The following is a 24,355-nucleotide window of genomic DNA, read 5'->3' as shown; positions in this document are numbered from 1 at the left end:
GACGCATATCTGCATTACTGGCCACAGGCACAACCCATATGCCATTTTTCTGTCACATAATGTTCCTTGGCAGCACATATTTTTAGTATGGTACTCTTATTATACTAGGCTTACACTAACAGAAATTTATGTCTGACAGGAACATTTTGCTGTCCGACAGAAATTGTGGATGTAAACAATAAAAATTTAATTTGACAGCAAAATATTGCTATCAGTAATTTCTCGCCAGTGTAAACCTACATTAGGATTACTAATAAATATTACACTTTTTATTCAAATAATATATATATATATATATATTATTTATTAGTTGCAAAATTAAGAAAAATATAAACATGAATATGATAAATTGTTATTTTACAGAAAATAGTTTCAGTTGAAAAATTGTCCAGTGAAGGTAACAATAATGTGCTTCACAAAAGCATTCTGGACAATATCCAGGTTCATTCTCACACATTTTGCATTCAAATATTGTGTCAGTTCTTTTTTTATTTTTTGCACAAATAGTGCACCTTTACCTGCATGTTTCGCCCTTCTTATTCCTTTTAGATATTTTACTTATCTTGTGGACTGGAGCTTCCCCTTTTTTCATGCTTTGCTTTGGGTAGGATTGTTTCCTTGGATCTCCTACAAGCTTGTATATTATATTGTTCCTGTATTCATACAGATTTGACTTATTTCCGCTGTACTTGTTATACAGCAAATAGGAATTCATCAGCATCTGCAGTATGAGATGAATTCCTACTTCTTTGTACCACTGTAAGGTCTTCCTCTCGCAACTATAATAGGCCTGGAATTGGTCCTGTTGGTCTATTCCACTCATATATTTGTTATAAAGTACAACAGCACTGGGCTTGTCTTGCATATTTCCATGTTTTGATGTTACACCAATCTTGTCCATGCTGGTTTCAGTTGAGATCATCATGACGGGTCTTTTATCTCTCCATTTCCCAATGCAAACACCTTTTACATTGAACTTCTGTACCATATCTCCTTTTTTTAGAACGGCATTCTTAACATTATTGGGGATATCCTTGCAGTCTTGACAAAGAGTACCTGTACAGTTGGTTTTTTTGTCTAGCAATTCTTCAGCAAGTTTCAGACTATTGTAAAAATTGTCCATGAATAAACTGTGTCCATTGTTCAAATAATTTTCCATCAGATGCATGACCACCTTTTCTGCATGACCCACCCCTCCAAGTAAGTCGCTTTTACCAGAGTATATTAGATTTTTCAGAATAAAGCCATTAGGCTGACAATAAATAAAACTTCACGCCATACCAATGGCGTTTGTTTTTTATGTATACCCTGAAAAATAATCTTCCATGCCAGAGCATAACGCTTTCGTCAATGCATAGGTTTCTACCAGGGTAGTATATTGCATTCGTCCTTTCATTGAAGTAATCTAGTATGGGTCTCACTTTGAATAACCTATCTTGAATTTTTTCTAGTGGCCCTGGGTTTTTGGCGAAGTGAATACATCTCAATATGAGACTGAATCGGTTTCGACCCATATAATCACCAAAACCCAGATGAAAGAGTTTAGCTTTTTTCCAATAATCATTCATTCTAGCAGTCTTTATTGTGCCTGTTTGAAATAATAGACCGAAAAATATTTTCATTTCATGTACAGTTACAGGCTTCCATGCTGTAATACGAGACATATCAGTCACACCAGCCATCAAAAAAATGCTTTCAGCATAATCATTTGTTTCTCTAACAATTGAGTTAAATAAATCATCATTAAAATATAATTCAAAAAAATCCATTGGCTCATTGCCACCTAGCTCATCATGGGCAAGAAACTCACGTTGCTTAGTAAAATGTATCTTTGTGGTATTGTTGTCATCAAACCAACCTTGAACAATGTTGGGTAAGGTCACCTGCAGTCTTCATGTAGATCTGGGTTGTCCTGCTGCTGTTCATGTTGTTGTGGGACCTCCTCTATTTCTTCTTGCAGTTCATGGAAATTCTGTAGTTCTTTATGTAGATCTGGGTTGTCTTGCTGTTGTTCATGTTGTTGTGGGACCTCCTCTATTTCTTCTTGCAGTTCATGGAAATTCTGTAGTTCTTCATGTAGATCTGGGTTGTCCTGCTGTTGTTCATGTTGTTGTGGGACCTCCTCTATTTCTTCTTGCAGTTCATGGAAATTCTGTAGTTCTTCATGTAGATCTGGGTTGTCCTGCTGTTGTTCATGTTGTTGTGGGACCTCCTCTATTTCTTCTTGCAGTTCATGGAAGTTCTGTAGTTCTTCATGTAGTTCTGAGTCATCCTCAAACATTCGAATCATTTCCTCCTCAATTGGATCTTCTTTATTTACATCATCCTCTGTTCTATCTATATCAGGTCAATGAATTTCGTCTTAATTCGGCTTCATCGTCAGAACAAAACTGATCCAATATATGTAGAAGTTCTTCCTCATTGGCTGGAATCCGGAATACTTCTCTTGAAGGACCTGGGGTTGAATCCATAATCCGATTTCTGAAACAAAAAATTAGAGTAGTGTATTAGTTTTATTATTTCCCACTTAGATTTGTGCTATTTTGCAGTGAAATAATGGATTAGGCAGCAATTCATGCATCAGTCAGTGTCGAACAAAATAACCTCAAAGTTCTCAATCCTGAAACCGATGGTGCCAACTTATGCAGAAGACTATTCTGAATTGCCAACCTTGATTCTAAGTATTAACATCTATAACCGAGTTCACAATACTTCATGGAAAATGAAGTGACCAAGAACGCGGTTCCACGTAACTCTGGCACCTGTGGAAAGTTCAGCTTGACGCGGATCCGCGTCAATGGCACTGAACGTGATATATATCATCAGCGTAGGCATGGACCTGTTTGCACTTATATATTATGTTTCCCTTAGGATCTATTTCTTGTACCACTTTGTGTAGAGCAATGTTGAACAACAATGCTGACAGTGCATCTCCTTGTTTACGCCTCTAGTGACGTGGAAACTTCTACTTAATTTACCCTCTACCAGGACTCTGGCCATGCTCTTTTCCAATGTCATCCTAGTAAGGTGGATAAGCTTTTTGGGAAAACCAAAAATTTCGAGCACATCCAACAGCTTATATGGAATCCAAAGGCCATTCTTTAATTCACAAACAACTGTGCAGGTCTATATTATATTCGGTGCATTTTTCCATGACCTTTCGGACTGAGAAGATTTGATCCGTTGTACCTCTCCCGATTCGGAAACCGAATTGGTATTCTCGTACAATTTCTTCTGCCAGGGTGCTCATTCTTCTCAATAATATAGTTGAGGATATTTTGTAGGCTACATTTAACAAAGTAATTCCTCTGTAATTATTGCAGATTTTCTTGTCACCTTTTTTTGTTAATTGGAAAAATCATGCCCATGCACCACTCTTAAGGCATGGTTTCTCCATTCCATATCTTCTTTATAATGTGAAAGAGCTGCTTCATCTAAGGTTCTCCTCCATACTTCAGCAACTCCGCTGGTATGTGGTCTGTGCCTGTGGCTTTTCCATTCCTTTATTTCATTGTTGCAAATACTAGTTCTTCCCATGTTGGCTCTTCTACTCACATATCAGCAGATTGATACTTTGGTATCCAAGTGTCTTCAGGTGCTGTTTGTGGATTATTCTGTAATAAGTCTTCAAAATGTTCCGTCCATCTCTCTAATATATTGTGCTCATCAGTTAGTGTTTGTCCATTTTTATTCTTGCATATCCTTGTTTTTGGATGGAATCCTTTTTCTAGCCTCTTGAATGCTTGGCAAAATTTCCTTGTTTCATTTTGTCAATTCAAATTTTCTATTTGTTCAATCTGCTTTAGGATTAAGTTATCAACATTTTGTTAATAACCTTGGTCTAAACACAGCTTCAAAAAATTATTTTCTCTTTTTGAACTTCCATAGTAAATTTTATAGAAAGTGGAATTGAGTTTAAATATCTTTCTAAATCTTCATGTTTTTCATAATTATTATTGTATAACCATACTATGTCATCTACATATCTATACCAATAAATGATATTTTTTCTCAAATGATTATTACTATTCATAATTTTTGACTTTTCCAAATTGTTCATATATATATGTTAGCAAGGTATCCTGATAATGGTGACCCCATAGCTAAACCTTCCTTTTGCTCATAAATTTTGTCATTGAAAGTGAAACAATTTTGATCTATACATGTTTTTGTTAATGCTATTGAATCCTTATATTTCATTACTGTTCAGATTATTTTCAGTTAACTTTTGCTTTAGAATGTTAATAGTTTTATTAGTTGGGATGGAAGTATACATGTTGAGTACATCAAGCTATAGAAGATTGTGTGATTTGGAATAGTTATTTCCTTGATTTTTGAACTAGTTTGTAAGAATTTGTTATATCATAATTTTCATTTATTATTATGTTTTAACTTGAAAATGACCTATGTTCGAATCTAGTCGTTAAAATATTTTAAAGTTTTTAATAAAGGGTACTACAAGTTTATATATATATATATATATATATATATATATTATATATATATATATATATATGTATATATGTATAATTATATACCGTATATGTATAATACTAATTGAAATAGGAAACATAGATAGCTGAAAAAACTTAGAAAATTATATTATTTTTTGGAAACTTTCGGTAGCTGTGCCATCTTTGTCGACCATGTAGAGTCCTTTCTCTATATATATCATTATATTTTAGGAAGTGCAATATAAATATTTCAAACAATCAATCAGACAATCATCTTTATTCATCAATTATACAAGTGCATTGAATATTGTCACATTTTGTTACAATACTATACTTAACATGTTTTGTCATATACGAAAATAAACATTTTGAAAGAACAAATCATCACTATCAATACACTAGATCCCACTAGATAGTCCTTCAGTTTAGCATTAAACATTTTTATATCTACTATTGATTTTAAATATTACTGTGGATGTATAATAGAGATGTTACGTTAAGAATACAAATAGTTATAAATGTAATTTGATATAATTGTGATTTGTACAAGAAGTATTCATCCAGTATACTCAATGACAAAAATATACAAAATGAATGATAATTACTCAAGAACTGTATCATATATTTAAGATATATGTGATTGGATATAGGTATGAAGAAACTCGTCAAAAATATGATCACAAACTCAGAAAAGCTAAAATATCATTTAATAAACTTTTTTTTAACATAAATAAAATGAGAACTCAAAAATTAGTTAAATGTCCTGGTCGGAAAGATGGATATTATTCAATTTTGATTATAAACTAACAAAAAATTGGAGAAATTCTTATAACTTTGTTAGTTTTGAAAGATTGATTTGAAACTTCATGGGTGTGTTAATAGTATGAAGGGAATCGTTCATGATTTTTTGTAGAATTTTCCTACGTTCTCCCTCCTAAACCGAAAACATATGGTAGTTCTGATGGTATATGAGAGAGGATTCAGTAGTCGCGCTTTTGAGTAGACCGATAGTGTTGTTCCGCGGGCGATTTAATCCAATCCTGTTCCTTGCCGCGAAGCAAAGAGGCTTTTGAATTTTGACTTTTGAATTTTCTCGCATATAGCATCAGAACTAATGTTTTTTTGGTTTGGGAGGGAGAAGGGGACGTAGGAAAATTCTACAAAAAATCATGTACGTTTCCCTTCATACAATTAACACACCAATGAAGTTTCAAATCAATCTGTTCAAAACTAACAAAGTTATAAGAATTTCACCAATTTGATGTTAGATCATAATCAGAATTGAATAATATTCAACCTTCTGACCTGAATATTCAACTGATTTTCGAGTTTCAATAATTGTCTTTTGAGCATAAATTGCTTATTCAACTACTTTGGTGTTGACAACCTTTTTTCCTTCTATCTACAATCCCTTTAGCTACCAAAGGTGCCATCTACCCTTTTGCATGGACAAGCTATTGGCCAAGGCAAGTGCATGCACAAGGGTGCACCGGTATTTATTATATTAATTTTCCTGTCCATCTATTCTAATGATTAGCCTTTCAAAAATTTTCTCTATCTTCATTCACTACAGTCCACTAGTTTTGGGCAGAAAATTCAATAGCAGTGGATAGAGAATTGAACCCTCTATACTTGAAATATTGTAAAGCCTCAACCAGTTCCCAATAAGTACGGTATCATATTAAATACGGCTTACATCTTATGTAAGATAGTATTTAAAATACTATGACAATTCATTGATCGAAAAAGGTTGTCATACTCAATATCAACCTGTTAAAAATAGAGACAAAAAATTGTGATTCAATTTCAGCTTCAATAAAATTTCCCACAAGTAGAAAAAAATAATATAAAAAAGTTCATTTTTATTGAATAAAAAATTGAAATATGTTTATTCTACAGCTAATAATTTTTTTTGGGACACACTGGTATTATTATTTTACAGTACTACTTTCTTGCTATAAGTTCAACCAAATTCTTCATAGAAATAGAATTCTTCATTAATAACATTAAAGTGCTCACAGAGTTTTCATTTTCGACTATTTTACAGCTCCCGCGAACTATTTTACTAATTCGAGGGCGCTGAATCCGAATCTGAAATCAAAATTTTGATATCTCGATTTTTAGGCGATTTAGATTTTTGGTAACTACACGCGCCCGGCCGGGAGAGCCTACACACTCACGGATTTCGCCCGAGCCGAGCCGAGCCGAGCCAGTAGCCCTGGCCGGATTTGGCTCGGCTCGCAATTAAATCTCCTACACACTCACGGATTTCGCCCGAGCCGAGCCAAGACAGGCCAAATCCGTAGGTGTGTAGGGTCCTTAAGTGCACCAGTAATCAATTATTATATCAAGTTCGAGTATACCACATGAACAAACCAAACCCCAAGGCAACTCCAGAGGTTGCCTTACCTTCAAATACATCGGGATCTGTCCCATCAGGGCAGGTTCCTCAATTTGAAATGGGTGTTTCAGGAACACAAGAGGTTCCGTTGCACTCTTATGTAGAGGCTATATCTACATTGAAAAGGCTTTTACTGATCACAACATAGATGACTTAAGCTCAATCACATCATCCCAACTGGTGAGGAAGGATGAGCTTCTCATACCACTGCTCAAAGAAGGGAGGCCAATCAGGCAAAATTTATTGGGCGAGGTGAGGCTTTTTGACCCTGCAGAGTTTCGGAGGGGAAAAAGAAAAACCCAAGAGACCAGAGATGAGTGAAACTAGGCACAAATGTTGGTCATGAGGCTGAGTTGAGGGAGGCCAGTCTCCAGGCCCCCTTGAGGCAATAAGGCGATCCCTCCCTCAGCTGAAGGACCTACAAAAAAAGGCTAGGAGTGGAACTCACATAGGTCACGAGTTTGCGGGTGGAAAGACCGAACCACCACTACTCAAGAAAGGGCGGCCTTCCAGGCAAAACTTCTTGGTAGAGGTAAGGCTTTTGACACCCTGCAAAGTTTCGGGGGGAGGGGGCAAAAAGAAAAAACCAAGAGACCAGAGATGGGTAAAACTCCAAGCACATCAGGCAAGCGAGTAGGTAGACTATACATTTATCTCTAGGTATAAATTAGCCTATAGTAGAGTCGAACTCATAGCTTTATGCAATAAAAAGATGGCAACTGATCAAATACAAAAGAAGAATGAACAAATAAAACCGAACAGGTATTATTACAAATACGGTACGTAACAAGTTTTTTGGAACCTTTAAATTGAAACATCTAAATTTTGACAGAAAGAATATTACAGAACTCATTTGTGACATTTTTATTATTTGAAAATCTCATCATGATAACAATAAAAGCTGGAAAAGTCCATACAAAATTAAAAGATTATCCCAGAAGCTGATTGGTCAATGTGTTCTGATGTTATCGTAGCACATACACTTGCCTACGATGACCTAACAAGTGTTGTGCTATGAAACACTACAATACAGGGTGAGTTATTCACTTGAACATAAAATCTTCACTTTCACCCCATTAACCAATCAATAAATAGGCTTGAAAGTTTGTTCCCTCCTTATAAAATAAAGTAGAGATAAAGAACATCACATAGTAGAATTTTGCTTTGTTCCTAGCACCTAGTCCAAGACTAGGCCTAATAGGTTATGTCCCCGAATTTCCTTAATAATTATGGCCAAGGTGACATGTATAATGTACAATGGTACGTAAACTGTACGTTTGATGTTATGGTTCTGTAATAGTATCTTAAGTAACAAGGATGGGAAGAGGCCTTTTGCAGGCGAGAATGTTTGTAGTCGAGGCGTTAGCCGAGACTAGAATTTCATTCAAGCACTGCAAAAGACATTCACGTCCAAGTAACTTACACTATTTTTTGTCATAATAATATAGAAAAGAATAATTGTGAAACAAAAAACATTACCTGCTTGTGCCGACATTACTACATGCATTCTATAAACATAACCTAGTTTACAAGTTTCGAATCAGGAATTTCTTGATTGTAGTTGATAAAATTTCCACTTGGAGCGCTAGAAGGCGGTTTTAGTACCAGTTTTGCCGTTCCCAATTGGGAATAGGAAACATACTCGATTGTAAAGAAAACATAAATGATTTTATTACAGTATAGTATATACAGTATATACTTATATATACAGTATATATCATTACAGTATATACTGTAATGAGAATCATATGTCTATTTGTTCTACAATCAGCTGTTTACCGGCTTGATTTCATGGATGTAAAACAGCTGAAATTGAATGACTATGACAAAAATAATACTCTGTGATAATAATTATGCTGTGCAGTAGAGTATTTATTTAATATTTGCCATTCTCCATTCCCAAGTTTACTATCATTCAGTATTTGTTTTTAGTACCAGACGTTGAGTCATAACACGTTTCCTCCAAAACCTAACTAAATTATTAAAAAAAAAAAACAATATTTTAGGAATTTAATGAATTCAAAGTTCTATGTGGTAAAATATTTTCAAACTTTTCCTTGCAATATCAAGGTATACCTTCGTATATCCTGAATATAAAAATGTTTTCAAATATGCTTCACACTTTATAAGTAGCAATATTATGTCATGAGTATTCAAACTCAAATATTGTGTGAATAAAACTATCCAAGAAGAAAAATATAAATTAATTATATTTTTAATTAATAACTAACCCTTATGTTCAAATACATTTATTTAATTTCTACGATATATTACAAATCTGCACAAAGAATCAGGTGTCAGTTGAATAAAAAATGAATGGAACATATACATTTTATATATTTATTTGACTAAAATCTTACACCAATTATAGAAATGCACATGGTAAATTCATCAATAATATATCTATGTTTCTAATAACCTATTAAAAATGAATATATATATATTTTATAATAGTATATTAATGTTAGAATATGATGTGTTAGTAAATGGATAGAAGGCCAAAACCGAAATTCAATAAGCAGACTACGTTTTGGTCAAAATGGATTCTGAGGCGAATATTTAAATCTACATGAAAAGTGATTTTATTAGAGGATTGAAATCGCACAATGAATCAAGAAATTTAAGTTACTTCTAGTAAATTGCAAGGCTGTAGATTGTGAGGATTGATTCTCCTTGATCATTTACTCTAGAAAACTTCAAGAAAGTGAGTTAAGCTCAACATTTTCATCAATGTGCAAAGAATAGTCTAATGCAAATTTATTATCAGCTATTGTTCTTGAAATTTTCAAAAATGGCCATTTTGAAGTTCACTTTCAAGCAAGAAAAGAGACAGTCGAAAATGTGTTGGGTGAAAACCAATTATTCAGATTATCTCTTGGAAGAGAAGACTCAAAACTAGTTTTCATCGAATGATTTATCAAACTTTATCATCAAAATGTATAAATCTACTGTTTTATGAGTCTATTTACTTGAAACATGAAGATTACGTCTGCTATAAAGAATCCTTCATTTGGAAGCAAAAATCAAGTGGTGGACAATAATTTCAAATCCTATCTCTGTCAAATAAAATGTAATATTCTATTATCTAATAATCATTTAAAATTTCACATTAGGCCTCCTTGCCAATGGAAAATGTACAATTCTTCGCATTAAATGACATTGAATAATGAGGATGAATATAAATACATAACAATATAGAAGTGTTGAGAATTCAAAATAGTTTTCACATGAACTAAAATTATGACCATTGAAATAAAATAACACAGATTAGTTACAATTTTCCTAAAATAACACAGAATAATTAGAATTTTCCAAAATAAAATAAAATAATTTTCTTACTTTGTGGTGAACATTGATTAGTATTACGAACATTGATTAGACCTTACAAGCAACTAATAATGAAGGAGGAACAAAATAATATCATTGAAGTATAGAATAGTTTGACTTGCATGAGTATTTTATCAGAGCACAAATCGAGTCAGGATAGAAATCAGGTTAACAGCAATGATTCTACACTGTAGTAAGCCTTCAATCATTAGACTAATGTTAGGTGTATTTTTTTGTAATTTTATCCTTTTATACATTTTTTTTCATTTTTATATATTTTTTGGTCATGTTGTCTGATAGAAGATTGATACCTTATGACAGGACATTATCTGATTTAATTCAATATGATGACTAATTTCTAAATATTCAAATCAACCGGCCATTATTTTAATCTTTCAACATTTTTTCCGATATTTAAAATCAAATAATATCCTGTTCATAGAATAGCAATACAGAGTGGGGGACCATCCTCATTACACGTTTATGATATAGATGAAGAACCGCAGCTTTAAATCTTGAACAAAACCGACATAATTCATAAATTTAACCTTATTAACAAAAATGAAATTATAATTTGACCTATTGCCCTAGCAATATGACATGTGTTTTTCAGCTTTTAATTTTAAAATACATTTAAATTTGAATTATTGTTGAGTTATCAACATTTAATTGGAAATAGTTTCTGATTAAGTTCATCACAAAAAAATTTTTATAGTTGCACTGTTTTTTGTAAAAATGTTGTACATTTGAAATGTATTTTCAAACAATTTTCTGGTTGAATATCACAAATTCATGTTTCATATCTCGATAAAGTAATCAAAAACGTAATAGTGATGGAAATTTACATATCCAACCAAAAGTAGCTTCTAATGTACACAAAAATGTATTTCTTAATTTGTATCGTTGTGGTACATTGATAGTTTCTCATTTCATACTCCCAAGTGGTATCAATACTAATATTGTTAAGTAGTTTAGCATTAATACATGAGTATGAACGTCTTTCCTGTGGTGTAATTGAATTTGTTTTCAATTTCTTTTACGCAAACTTATTCAACAACCATACTTCACATCCATTTTAACAGGGCTCGAGGAGGTCATAAAATAATAGCACTATCGTTAAAATATCGCTAAATATAACGCAAATCATAATGCAGCAAGCAATCAAAATCATATACTATTTTCATCAAGTTGAAGTAATATGCAAAGTTATAGGAGAAATCACTACAAAAATACATCTACGATAGAAAATGATACACAACTAAGATTGAACGATAATAAGTAACACATTTAACAAAAATAATAACTTCTTTGATTACTATAATATTAACATGTAGTACTACGCTATGGATGTGTTTTCAACGAAGTCTACTTAAAATATGAAGCAAATTGATTAAAATTTTAAGATTGATTAAGCTATAGCGGATTTAGATACAATAACGCATGTAAATGGTAGAGGAATCTGACGTTTGAGGGACGAGTGGATGACCTGGATGAAGCATCGTGAACCCAATGAACATGAAAGTTCTCACAAGTTGAGCTGAAATGAACAAAACAATTATATTGAATATTTAAAAGAATAGGCAAAAAATCAAGAAATATTCATGAACACGCTGATTTATCACATTTCATGACAATCTAAGAAAAAATATGTAACTTTCATAATTGAATCGCCACAAGTTTTCAAGATAGAAAATAATTTTAACGATATAAAAATTGGATGTTGTTGATATCTGTGTGTAATAGACGAATATTTGAGGTGGAGTCCACACATAACTTTCCTATATCATAAACAAAGGTACAGAAGATGCACTAAGTCATTTTTTGATGATAGTAATTGACAGTATGAACAGAAATAAAAAGACAATAGCTGCTTTTCTTGATCTCTCGAAGGCTTTCGATACGGTTCCCCATGATAATTTATTTAAAAAATTAGAAAATCTAGGAATAAGAGGTATTGCTCTTGATTTGTTAAGAAGCTATTTGTGTGATAGGTCGCAAACTGTTTCATTAAACAATTTAAATTCATGAGAAAGTGCTGTGCGGTTACCCCCTTTTGGATTGCCTCAAGGAACAGTTTTATCCCCGCTTCTTTTTCTTTTGTATGTAAATGATCTCCTTAAACTCAGTCTTAATAATGGTAAAATAGTTTCTTTTTCTGATGATACAACCATCATTTTTTCGCATGAGAGTTGGACCAATGTTTTTAAAGTTGCTGAGGATTAAATGAATATAGTCAAAAAATGGTTGGACTCAAACACCCTTAGTCTTAATATTTCAAAAACCAAATTCATAAATTTTGCTGCAAATGCAGGTGGTCAACCAAATGCAGAATTTAGAATGATGCTGCATTTGAACTGTACAGACACTCTTACCTGTGACTGTCCATCTATTGAAAAAGTTAATGAAATTAAATATCTGGGTGTAATAATAGACGAATATTTGAGGTGGAGTCCACACATAACTTTCCTTTGCAATAAACTAAAATATTGTAGTATAACAACATATGTTTTGAATTTCTTATTACTGTTACTAAGTCTCCAAACAAACTCATTCCAATTTGAAACCTGTATAGTTCAAGTTATTAAAAACCTTTCTTAAGGTATTAAATACTTATGTCGTGTTTACTCTCATTCCTATTACAATTTTAATAACTTGATATTGTAAAATGAATACGATACTGAAGCCAGACGAGTTTAGTGTGGATCCAAACTTATCAACTGCAAGCAAGGAATGGACACATTGGCACAAAACTTTTCAGAACTTCATTACCAGTATCGCACCACAATCATCAGACTCTGAAAAGCTCAAAACACTTATCAACTTCATCACTCCAGATATTTATGAGTACATAAGCGAAAGTGGTACGTATAATGATGCTATATCTACTTTAAGGAGAATCTATGTAAAACCTGTAAATGAAATATTTTCAAGACATAAACTATCTGCACGTCAACAACAGCCTGATGAGACTATTGATCAATATCTTCATGCCTTAAAACTATTAAGTAAAGACTGTGAGTTTAAAGCTGTGACAGCTGAAAGAAATAGGGATGATTATATTCGTGACACATTTATTGCTGGAATGAAGTCTCCTACAATTCGCCAGCGTTTACTAGAGAATGTTGCATTAACACTAGAAGAGGCATATAGTCAAGCCAGATCCCTGGAACTTGCATATGCACAATCATTAGCTTTCCAATCTTCATCCCAATTAAATGCAACTTCTTCCCAAAATACTCAAGCAAGCAATCAGAATACTGATTCAGAAAACTGTTTATTAGCTGCTGCTTATGAAAAATGCTATTTTTGTGGTAATCTGAGACATCCTCGGGTCAGCTGCCCAGCTAAAAATACAATTTGTCATAATTGTGGAAAACAGGGGCACTTTGCTAAGGTCTGCAGGTCGAGTAAATTACAAACCAAACAATCAAAAAAATCGAAAGATATTATGAACTCTATTGATCAAGCAGCTTCGCCCGGAGGATTGACAAAGAGTACAGTACAAGCCCTGGTTAATGGAAAATCTGTCTCTGCTTTGATAGATACAGGGAGTTCTCTGAGTTTTATAAACAATTCTACTGCTCTTAACCTAGGTCTTCCTATAAGACCAGGTAGGGGTACTGTATCAATGGCGACTACATCAATCACATCCAATATAACAGGACAATGCTTAGTAGATCTTGTCATTCTTGATCACTGTTACAAACAAGCAAATCTTTCGGTCTTACCAGAGCTTTGTGCGGATATAATTGTTGGATATTTTGAAAAACCATGAAAGTATTAAAGTAGTTTTTGGTGGAAAAAAGCCGCAGTTAACCGTATGCAGCGTGGCAGCCTCAACTGTAGAACCGGTGTCATTGTTTTCTAATTTAAAACCTGAATGTAAACCAATTGCAATCAAATATCATCAACACAGTACGGATGATTTGAAGTTTATTGAAAATGAAGTAAGTAAAATGCTTAAAGACGATGTTATAGAGCCCAGCATTTCTCCATGGAGAGCTCAAGCATTAGTGGTTACAAATGAAAATCATAGAAAAAGAATGGTCATTGATTACTCCAAAACTATAAATCGTTTTATATTACTGGATGCTTACCCACTACCAAGAATCGATGATATTGTAAACAAAGTTGCAAATTATGAGTTTTTCAGTACTATCGACTTGAAAAGTGCATACCACCAAATTACGATAAGGAAAGAAGAAAAGCACTACACAGCATTTGAGACATGTGGTCAACTCTACCAGTTTAAACGCATTCCGTTTGGGGTCACTAATGGAGTGACAGTGTTCCAACGTGTAATTGACCAAGTTATACGGTCTGAACAGCTACAAGACACTTAAGCTTACCTTGATGATGTTACAATCTGTGGCAAAACACAGGAGCAACACGATATAAACTTGAAAAAGTTTATCAACGCTGCAAACAAATACAACCTAACTATCAATAATGAGAAGTCTTCATTTTCACTGAAATCGATCAACTTGTTGGGCTATCATATATCTAACAAAACTATCAAGCCTGACCCCAGCCGTTTGGAACCACTGAAAAATTTACCTCTGCCTAGAGACACTGCATCGCTGAGGAGGACCCGTGATATGTTTTCACATTATGCATCACTAATACCAGATTATGCCACTAAGGTGATTCCTCTTGCCCGTACTGCATTTCCCTTGTCTAAAGCAGGGTTACAATCGTTTGAAACTATAAAAAGTGAAATAATTGGATCTGTAGTAAGCTGCATTGACCCTGAAGCACAATTCATTGTGGAAACTGATGCATCTGAGAGCACCATTGCTGCTACTTTGACTCAATCAAACCGTCCAGTTGCATTCTTCTCAAGGATACTTTCACCAGCAGAACAAAGACATTAAAGTGTTGAGAAAGAAGCACAAGCCATTGTAGAAGCACTGCGAAAATGGCATCACTACTTGGTTGGCAAACATTTCAAGCTAATTACTAATCAGAGGTCGGTAGCTTTTATGTTTGATAACAACCGTCATGGTAAAGTGAAAAATGAAAAGATAATGAGGTGGAAACTGGAACTGTCTTGTTTTCATTACGATATTGTATATAGACCTGGCAAAGATAATATGGCTGCTGATGCTCTGTCTAGAGTATGTTCTTCAATCCAAAATCAGGAAAATCTATTAGTTGATTTACATGAGTCTCTATGCCACCCAGGCATAACACGGTTGTACCACTGGGTTCGGAGTAAAAACTTACCCTACTCAATTGATGAAATCAGACGCATAACAAACTCCTGCAAAGTGTGTGCTGCTGTCAAGCCCAAATTCTTCAAACACAAAGGGACTCTGATTAAAGCCACTTCTGCATTTGAACGGCCAAATATCGATTTCAAAGGCCCTCTGCCTTCATCAAGTCGAAATCCTTATTTATTGGTAATAGTAGATGAGTTTTCACGGTTCCCTTTTGCTTTCCCATGTCCAGACATGTCATCATCTACAGTTAAATCAAAACTGAAACCCCTGTTTTCTAAGTTTGGGGTTCCTAGTTACATACATTCAGACAGAGGAACATCATTTATGAGTCAAGACTTGAAAAATTACCTAAACTCGCATGGAATTGCAACTAGCAGAACCACTGCTTACAACCCAGCAGGTAATGGATAGGTTGAAAGATATAATGGTATTCTATGGAAAAAGATTGAGCTAGCATTAAAATCACTTAATTTAGAAATAAATCAATGGGAGTCAGTTTTAGAAGATGCTCTTAGCTCAACAAGAACATTACTTTGCACAGCCACAAATCAAACTCCTCATGAGCGTATGTTCTAACACCCACGTAGATCTGGAAACAATGGTGTTTCAGCTCCTTCTTGGCTTCTCAATTCCGGCCCTGTCTATTTAAAAAAATTCAATCGAACATCTAAATATGAGCCACTTGTTGAAGAGGTCCAACTTCTACATGGAAATGCTGAGTATGCACATGTAAAGCTACCTGATGGAAGAGAAACCACAGTATCAACACGTCATCTTGCTCCAGTTGGAGAGTACGAAAACAGAGATCACGAAGAACAAACCGATTCTGAAAATGATGAACATTCTCAATTACCAACTTCCGAACCTGAACTTGAATACTTCCATAATCCTCAAGCAACCCAAAACCAAGAAAACGAAACTAGTACTACTGCCGAGAGCTTACAACCTAGACAAGAGACTACTGGACAAGAAAACCAAAATACATATCCAAGAAGAAGTTTTAGAAATAGAAGACCTCCTAATTATTTGAATGACTACATTCATTAACTCTTTGGGGGGAAGAATGTAGTATAACAACATATGTTTTGAATTTGTTATTACTGTCACTAAGTCTCCAAACAAACTCATTCCAATTCGAAACCTGTATAGTTCAAGTTATTAAAAACCTTTCTTAAGGTATTAAATACTTATGTCGTGTTTACTCTCATTCCTATTACAAATATGCAAACTATAAATTTTACAAAATGAACAACATTTTTCACTTGGAAAGTCTTAGGATGATATACTATGCTTTTGTAGTCTTTAATTCAATATGGCTTAGTTGTAGGGGGTGGAGCCTATGACACTCACCTTAATTTATTTTTGATTCAAAAGTACATAATTGAGATAATTTAATATAACTTGGGTTATATTCAAGTGAATCCCTCTTTGTTGAATTTGAAGTAATGACAATAAGGACACTTTATTTCAAAAGACTTCTTAAACATATTGTTAAAAAAGAAGATACATTTATCAGAACTGATAAACTGTTTTATAACCTAAGACCTGACACATCTTTAAAATATATCATCCACGATTCAAGGTTGAGCTTTATAAGTTTATTTAGTTCTTAGTTTAAGATATTGTGTTTTTGTTAGACTTGTCTATTTAATTTTTTTGTAATATATGAATTTTTTTGGCAAATAAATTTCAATTTCAATTTTTTTTCATACCCTAGAAATGATATACTACTATATTCTGAGCAAACCTTAGATTGCAGCATTGCAGTTATGGTGTACAGTGCTTATGCAGATTTCACAGAAACCAGAAAGCCTGTGAGCTAATATTGTGTGAGAGATAGATAGATAAATATATTTTATTTTTACTCTATAACATTACAAAAAGTGATGTGGGAGAGAGAGAGAGCGAAAACGAGAGCGTAGGTCATTTTGATAGAATCAGCATAACAACGGTAACAGTGTGCTCCTATTTTTGTAATTAAATTGGCCTTAAAGATCCGTGCAGTAAACTAAGGTTTGCACGCACTTCAGCTCAGATACTTTTAAAATAAAATTTACAGTTTATTGACTATGGCAGGTGATTCGCCATGTTGTGTGGTTTGACGAAACACGTGTCATAGTCAGTATGTAATTTCTACTTGAGTAACCTATCCCAATTTTCTAAAATAGTATATATTTCTGCTACATAGCAGATTTGAAGAATTAAACTGTCAAAAGATGTCCTTCTGCTATTTAGTTCTTCGGTCAATATTTGCAATAGCAGAAGTCTTTAGTTCTATTTATATAAATTTCATTTGATATTTGAAATACTTATTATACAGTAATAATATTCCATCAATTGGTTAACTGCAATTTATAATAAAATCTTCCATGTTGGATACTTGTAGATTCACACTATGCGGCTGGCATGAGATTAGGCTACCATTGGGTCGCCTCAGAGTTAACTCACTGGAGGCCGTGTGTAGATCGAGTTCAGACACCAGGATTGGTGCCCGGACTGGTCACCCTAGTGTAATAAACACAATTAGAACTAATGCCCCGCGACTAGCTCGGAAGCTTGGCGACCCACTGGAGGCTTAATGCAATACGAGCCCAATTAAAAGTTTATTATTATTAATGGTGATAACATTGAAAATCAATCGAACATGTAGGAAAATACTGTTGAACAAATGTGGGAAGAATTATTATTATAGTTCACATATGCTACAAGGTGAACATTAGAATAGTACCATAAGTAGTACCAAATAGTACCAATGTACCAATAATAGTAAACGATAATCTTTCAATTGTTTATGTCATCATGCAATGATATCTATCTATGAAAAGTAATTATTTATAATAATTATTAAATAAGTATTACTTTTATCTGAGCGATCTTTCTTCATACATATGACAATGTCCTTGCACTTCAGTGTTTCTTCTGCATATTCCAGAAGGGTCACAAATCTGCAAAAAAATATAAATTATTATTTTTTTATATTTATACATATTATGTATTAATATCTTATGTAAATACATATTGATTACCGATGAACAAATCTTCAATGTCAAATAAAGCCGGTAAACACAGAGATAATACAGGTAATATACTTGAAAATTTATCAAAGTTATGATATGTTACTTCTCCATTATATGCACTTGTTTATATTCATGATGTCTTCTAAAAACGTATTTATTCAGGGCTACTTAATTTGTTAGTTGAAAAATAATACCATAGTACCCTTTTAAAAACTTTTAATGTAAAATAACAAAATAAAAAACAACCAATTTCGGATGTTTACTCCATTTAAAAAGGCAACTTTGAGCATCAAAGCAGAACAGGTTAAACTGTCTCTATGCTGGTACAAGAATTAAAACTCATCAGCCAACTACAGACAGATGCTAGTAAATCAGGCTCGCCACTACACGATAACTTGATAGATAAACTACTGAAAATGGTTTGAATTGAGTGAGTACACTTTTAAAATAATAAAACAGCATAATAAACCACTAATAGAATAAAATGAATTGTCAAATGAATTTTGATACAGCAAGACAGAGAATCGGCAACGTTCTATTTTTCTCCAGTGCCATTATAACGTAGACCTCACTATAGTACATAATTTATATTCTTCCTCAATTCACTTAATAATGCGAATGAGGTTATTTGAAAATTTTGAATCTATTCTTCAAATAGATGTAGGTAAAATTTGAGTTATTAATTCTTCTTTTGCGATAGATAATACAAATATTTACCCTTCTTTGGATCCTTCTGGAAGCAGGGCCACTGGCACTTGTATGTATAGGCAATGCTGATGTAAAAGTGTTTCCCATCTTGCTTCAGTGCGCTCAGTTAATCTCAAGATAAAAGAGAGTTTCACGCTTTCGCCGCGTTCAACATATCCAAGCAACTCACTCTCCTGAAACATTTCATTTCATATGATTCAGCTTTGATCAATGTACCTTATTATTTATAACACATAATTTATTATTTAATAACCTATAGTCTAATACTTATTATCCTATAACCTTAGCCTATTATTCATTAGATTCGATGATTCATTGGGTATGATCCGTAGAGAATTAGAGTAAGTCTTAACTATGTTAGGTATTGCTCTCTATATTATTATGATTATGATAATGATAAAAAAAGGATTTGAGGATTGGGAAGAAAAATGATTATTGTATGTAAGGCGATTGAATAGGATCATTTTTTTAAACGATGATTGATGATGATGATGACAAATGAAGCATTCAGTTTTCCACTAATTACTGGTTGATAGAATAAACAAATACATACGATTATTTCGGCTAGCTCAGGCCTGATCTTAAAGTGGCTGGTTATGAAAGGTAGAGTTTCAAATTTTTTTATATTGCATCGTTTGTATTCAACAGAAAATAAAACCAAAATAACCCTTCTCTAAGCACACTTCATACACTCATACACTTCTGTAATCATTGTGCGAAGTTGTCCGTAATCCTCTGAAGCATTGCACGTGATATCGCTCAAATTTCTCGATTTATTATACAGAGTGAGTCATATGTATGGGAACCCCTCAATAAGTTGGAGACTGTTGTGGATATAATACTGTAACTTTCAGAATAAGTAACTGATCGAATACTCCACCTTTTGACGTACAACTGAATTTCAATCCCTCATAAGGGGGGTGACTTAGGGGTTGTAACTCGAATATTTCAAAAGTAAACACCCACTGTGTGGTACATCATTCCAAAGACCATTTCAAAAGAAGAAAGTTGGCATCAATAAAAATGTTCTATGATACTTGTATCAAAAATGGCGGCTGATTGAAGTTTTAGTTTTTTTAAATGAGGGGTTGTAACTCAAATATTTTAGATGTAAACACCCATTGTGTGTTACATCATTTTGAAGGTCTTTTCAAAACAAGAAAGATGACATCAATAAAAATGTTCTATGATACTTGTATCCAAAATGGCGGCTGATTGAAGTTAAGACTAAAACTTCAATTAGCCGCAGATACAGATATCATAGAACATTTTTATTGATGCCATCTTTCTTGTTTTAAAAGGCCTTTAAAATGATGTAACACACAATGGGTGTTTACATTTGAAATATCTGAGTTACAACCCCTCATTTCTCTAAATACTAAAACTTCAATCAGCCGCCATTTTGGATACAGATATCATAGAACATTTTTATTGATGCCATCTTTATTGTTTTAAAAAAGGCCTTTACAATGATGTACCACACAATGGGTGTTTACATTTGAAATATTCGAGATACAACCCCCAAGTCACCCCCTTATGAGGGGTTGACATTCAGTTGTACGTCAAAAGGATGAGTATTCGATCAATAACTTATCCTGAGAGTTACAGTATTTGATCTACAACAGTCTTCAACTTATTGAAGGGTTCAAATACATTATAACATATATTAGGGTTCCCATCCATATGACTCATTCTTTATAATCTTACTGAGGGCTTCAAGTTTACGTGTTTTTTTTTTATGAATACACGAGCATTTAGCTAGCCCATATAAGCTATGACAGTTGGAGCCATAAAATAGTCACAAGGTGACAAGTTCGACAACCGAAGATTCCACTCCACACTTCTACAGGAGTGACGAACACCATTTCTCCTTCATCTCCATAATCAGTTTATCATTCATAATTGAACGGTCAATAGCTGCATTCCACTGCTCTCTCAGACGAACATTGTCCTCTTTTAAATATTGATTCTCAATTATCAATGTCTCTATGAAACTAAACACTTGTTACATTTGTTTACATCTGAAGATTGAACTGGAAATAAGCAACTAGGAGTCGAGTTATTTATAGAAACGTCAATATCTGATTGAGAAGGCGGCACTCCCACCCTATCAGTAATTGGTGTGGAGCATGTAACGGAATTTTGAGATTCATTGATATTACAATTTGGTGGTGGATGGTTGTGAAAGATCGGAAGTTCAACAATTTTAGTGTGACTAAAATTAGTGATTCCGTCAGAGATGACTATTATTCTAAGGGTAATTTTCCTCTATAAAGTTTGATGCAAGGGTGTCAAAGTTCAACCTGAATCTAATAACTGACTTGAAGTTGTCCAAGTATTGGAGGTTATGAAATAGATTTACCTCGGAAGACACAAAATCCAGAATTTCACTCACATTAAGCAACTCACTAACTGAGGTCACTCATATAACGTTACTCAAAAATCAAAATACTTAGAGAAACCTTTTTAAAAACTTTAAAATAATGGAAAATTACAGACGTGACTCAATAGACATCCAATCATGGTAGCCAGTTCTACCAACCCAGTTTAGCATTTATTTAGTTTATCTTACCTTATGGTAAGATATTACACTATTGTCATTTATATCACATTATTCTCTTCTCTGGTTCAACCAATTCTGATGTATCTCAACCTTTCGAAACCCAACATCACACTCACTGGTCTAATCTCCTCCAATTCTTGATATGTACTCGACTCCTCATCCTTCCTATAATTGTTTTAAATGTATGAATTATTCAGGGCTACTTTCTTGTATTTATAAAATATAATTATAGTACCCTTTAAAATTAATGGAATATTAAATAACAATATGTATTCTTGTTTTTTAATATTTTATTAATTTTAAAGGGTACTATAATTATATTCCTATAATTGATAAACTCTGAGTTTATATCTTCTGTATTGGCATTGATCAATCGTTGGTCTAGTGATAAGGAGCGTTTCAAACTTCGGTCTGCTAGCACCGCAGCATAGTTCGTGGGTTCGAATCCCGCCGATGGCATAGACGTTTGATCATCTCATCAATTCACCAACGCACATTCGTCTACCCACGCACAAGCAAAAAGTTCATGTGAGCATCATCCGCAATAAAAATAAATAATTACTCATATTTACCTCAACACTTTTGCTCACAGAGAGCGTATCCTGTTTCCCCACACCGCTGCCCTCTGTGTTAGACTCAGACAACGATGACACTAGCGTCAACGAGGCGGTATGGGGGGCATCAGGAATACCTGAAAACAAAACAAATAATTCATCAGACAAAAATATAGATAAAAAGTAATAAAAATAAACATTAAACAAAACTCCTTCAGGCAAGTGTCCAAGCACAAACTTATCAACTAAACATTATTAACATTCTAAGGCTAGCCACTACGGTATGTGCATATGCGGACGATGTAGCAATAATTGCAAGAAGGAAAGATGTCCTGCAGGAAACGTATTTGTTGCTAGAAAGAGAGGCGAATAAGATTGGCTTGGTAGTGAATGAAAGTAAAACGAGGTATATGAAAATATCAAGGAGTCAAGCAAGAAGATTTCCACAAAACCTCTGAATTGGAAATAAAATCTTTCAAGGTGTAAGGAACTTCAGCTACTTGGGGGTTGAACTGAATAACGAGAACAAGATGGGTTACAGCACAAAGCAAAGAGTATTGGATGTAAATAGAGCATAATTCAGTAACATGAAGCTTTGTTGAAGAATAGGCTCATATGTAGAAACACGAAACTTAAAATATATGAGAGCCTAATTCAACCTGTTGTAACGTACGGCTGTGAATCTTGGACGTTAACAAAAGAAGACAAAAACCATTTAGGCGTTTTTAAAAGGAAAATCCAAAGAAAGATTTATGGTCTAGTTAAAGAAGGAGAGGAGTGGAGGAGAACTAATTCAAGAGCTAGAGGCATTGATAAAAGGCCGAAATATTGTGAAATTTATAAAGGTACAGCGGCTTAGATGGTTTGGACATATTATCACTGTAGAATGAATAAAAACAGAATGCCTAAAATAATATTCAAGGAGAGGCTACATTCAAGAAGAAAGATAGGAAGGCCGAGAATAAGGTGGGAAGATGAAGTGAGAGACGATCTCCAAAAAATGGGATATAGAGGATGGAGACAATTAACAGAGGACCGAGAAGCGTGGAGAGCTGTAGTGGAGGCGGCCAAAGCTCATATTGGGCTGTAGTGCTGTAGGCTAGCCACTAACGACAGAACATGCATGATGAACACGCATGTACATACATGCTCATTATGCATGATTTGTCATCAGAGAGAGGCTTCTAACATAAAATAAACAAACAATAACAATGAATAAACCACTGAAAAAATACAAATTTAATAGAGGATGGTACTAATCCAGCATCATTTGTAATCTACATAACGAAATCTAATCTAATAAAAATAGAGGGTAATACCAAAGTTGCTCACATCGAATACTTATACTGGTGTAATGAATAAAAATATTCTAGGGAAATCTAGAATCAATCAATAGGTCTATAATACTGTTTGCCTATGGACCTTGGGCCTTTTTTTTATACGTTTAGACCATGCGGTCAGCACCTAAAAAACCTGTGGCGCCAAAATTTTCATTTAAATTCTATATGTTGCCCGCGTGTTCCTTATAAAACAGTGGAGGTGGATGCCACTGCTGAAAGAACAGTGCAACAAGACTGCATATTGACAATTATAGGTGGCATATTGACACAGCATGTTATAAAAAAGCTCATAAGATTCCCATTGATTTCTCCCGCAACAGCAGAACATAAGGCCAATGTCGTAAGCACCTCGCCAAGCCATAGCTATGCAAAGCATTATTTTCTTGTGGCGTTAACCATTGCACAATATGCTTATGATGCAATATCAAGTTAGGCCAGTGCTTTTACATGGGAAGGCGTGATCTCACTGAAGTGATCCACAAAACGAGTTCAAAAGCTTCAAATATCGAAGAAATGAGAATAATAATAACTAAAGTATTCTCTTGGATGAAGTGATCCTCAAAAGAAAGCTTCAAATATTGAAGAAATGAGATTAAATATTCTATTTTGGTCTTTTGAACATTTCAAATAATCAAGTTCTTCCCATTGCACTAAAGTCTATTGAATTTCAATCGTGATTAAATGACGGTTACATTCCACAAGAATCTTAGTTTTTTTTATTGTTTTTTTGGGATGTATTTTATTGTTTATTTATTTGAATAAAGAAAAT

General features: G+C 33.8%; 2 protein-coding genes across 2 annotated transcripts in view; both read right to left on the bottom strand.

Annotated features, from left to right (window-relative positions):
• Positions 1 to 1,879: 1,879 nt before the first annotated feature.
• LOC111044900 (sex-determining region Y protein-like) lies at positions 1,880 to 2,281 on the bottom strand. Its single transcript, XM_022330161.2, has one exon. The coding sequence runs from the start codon at positions 2,279 to 2,281 to the stop codon at positions 1,880 to 1,882; it is 402 nt and encodes a 133-aa protein (XP_022185853.2).
• Positions 2,282 to 9,181: 6,900 nt separating this feature from the next.
• LOC111044907 overlaps positions 9,182 to 24,355 on the bottom strand; it is a 33,841-nt gene continuing 18,667 nt past the window's right edge. Inside the window, exons 4-7 of the mRNA XM_039441453.1 lie at positions 22,265 to 22,383; positions 19,139 to 19,302; positions 18,264 to 18,349; positions 9,182 to 11,719 (exon numbers count right to left, since the gene is read on the bottom strand). Coding sequence (XP_039297387.1) covers positions 11,607 to 11,719; positions 18,264 to 18,349; positions 19,139 to 19,302; positions 22,265 to 22,383 — 482 coding nt within the window. The 3' untranslated portion in view covers positions 9,182 to 11,606. The remainder of the gene's footprint in view (positions 11,720 to 18,263; positions 18,350 to 19,138; positions 19,303 to 22,264; positions 22,384 to 24,355) is intronic.

Source organism: Nilaparvata lugens, chromosome X (assembly GCF_014356525.2).
Source record: "Nilaparvata lugens isolate BPH chromosome X, ASM1435652v1, whole genome shotgun sequence".
Classification (NCBI taxonomy): Eukaryota; Metazoa; Arthropoda; class Insecta; order Hemiptera; family Delphacidae; genus Nilaparvata; species Nilaparvata lugens.
Note: the sequence above shows the minus strand (reverse complement) of the source record. Positions and strands in the feature narration are given on the sequence as shown.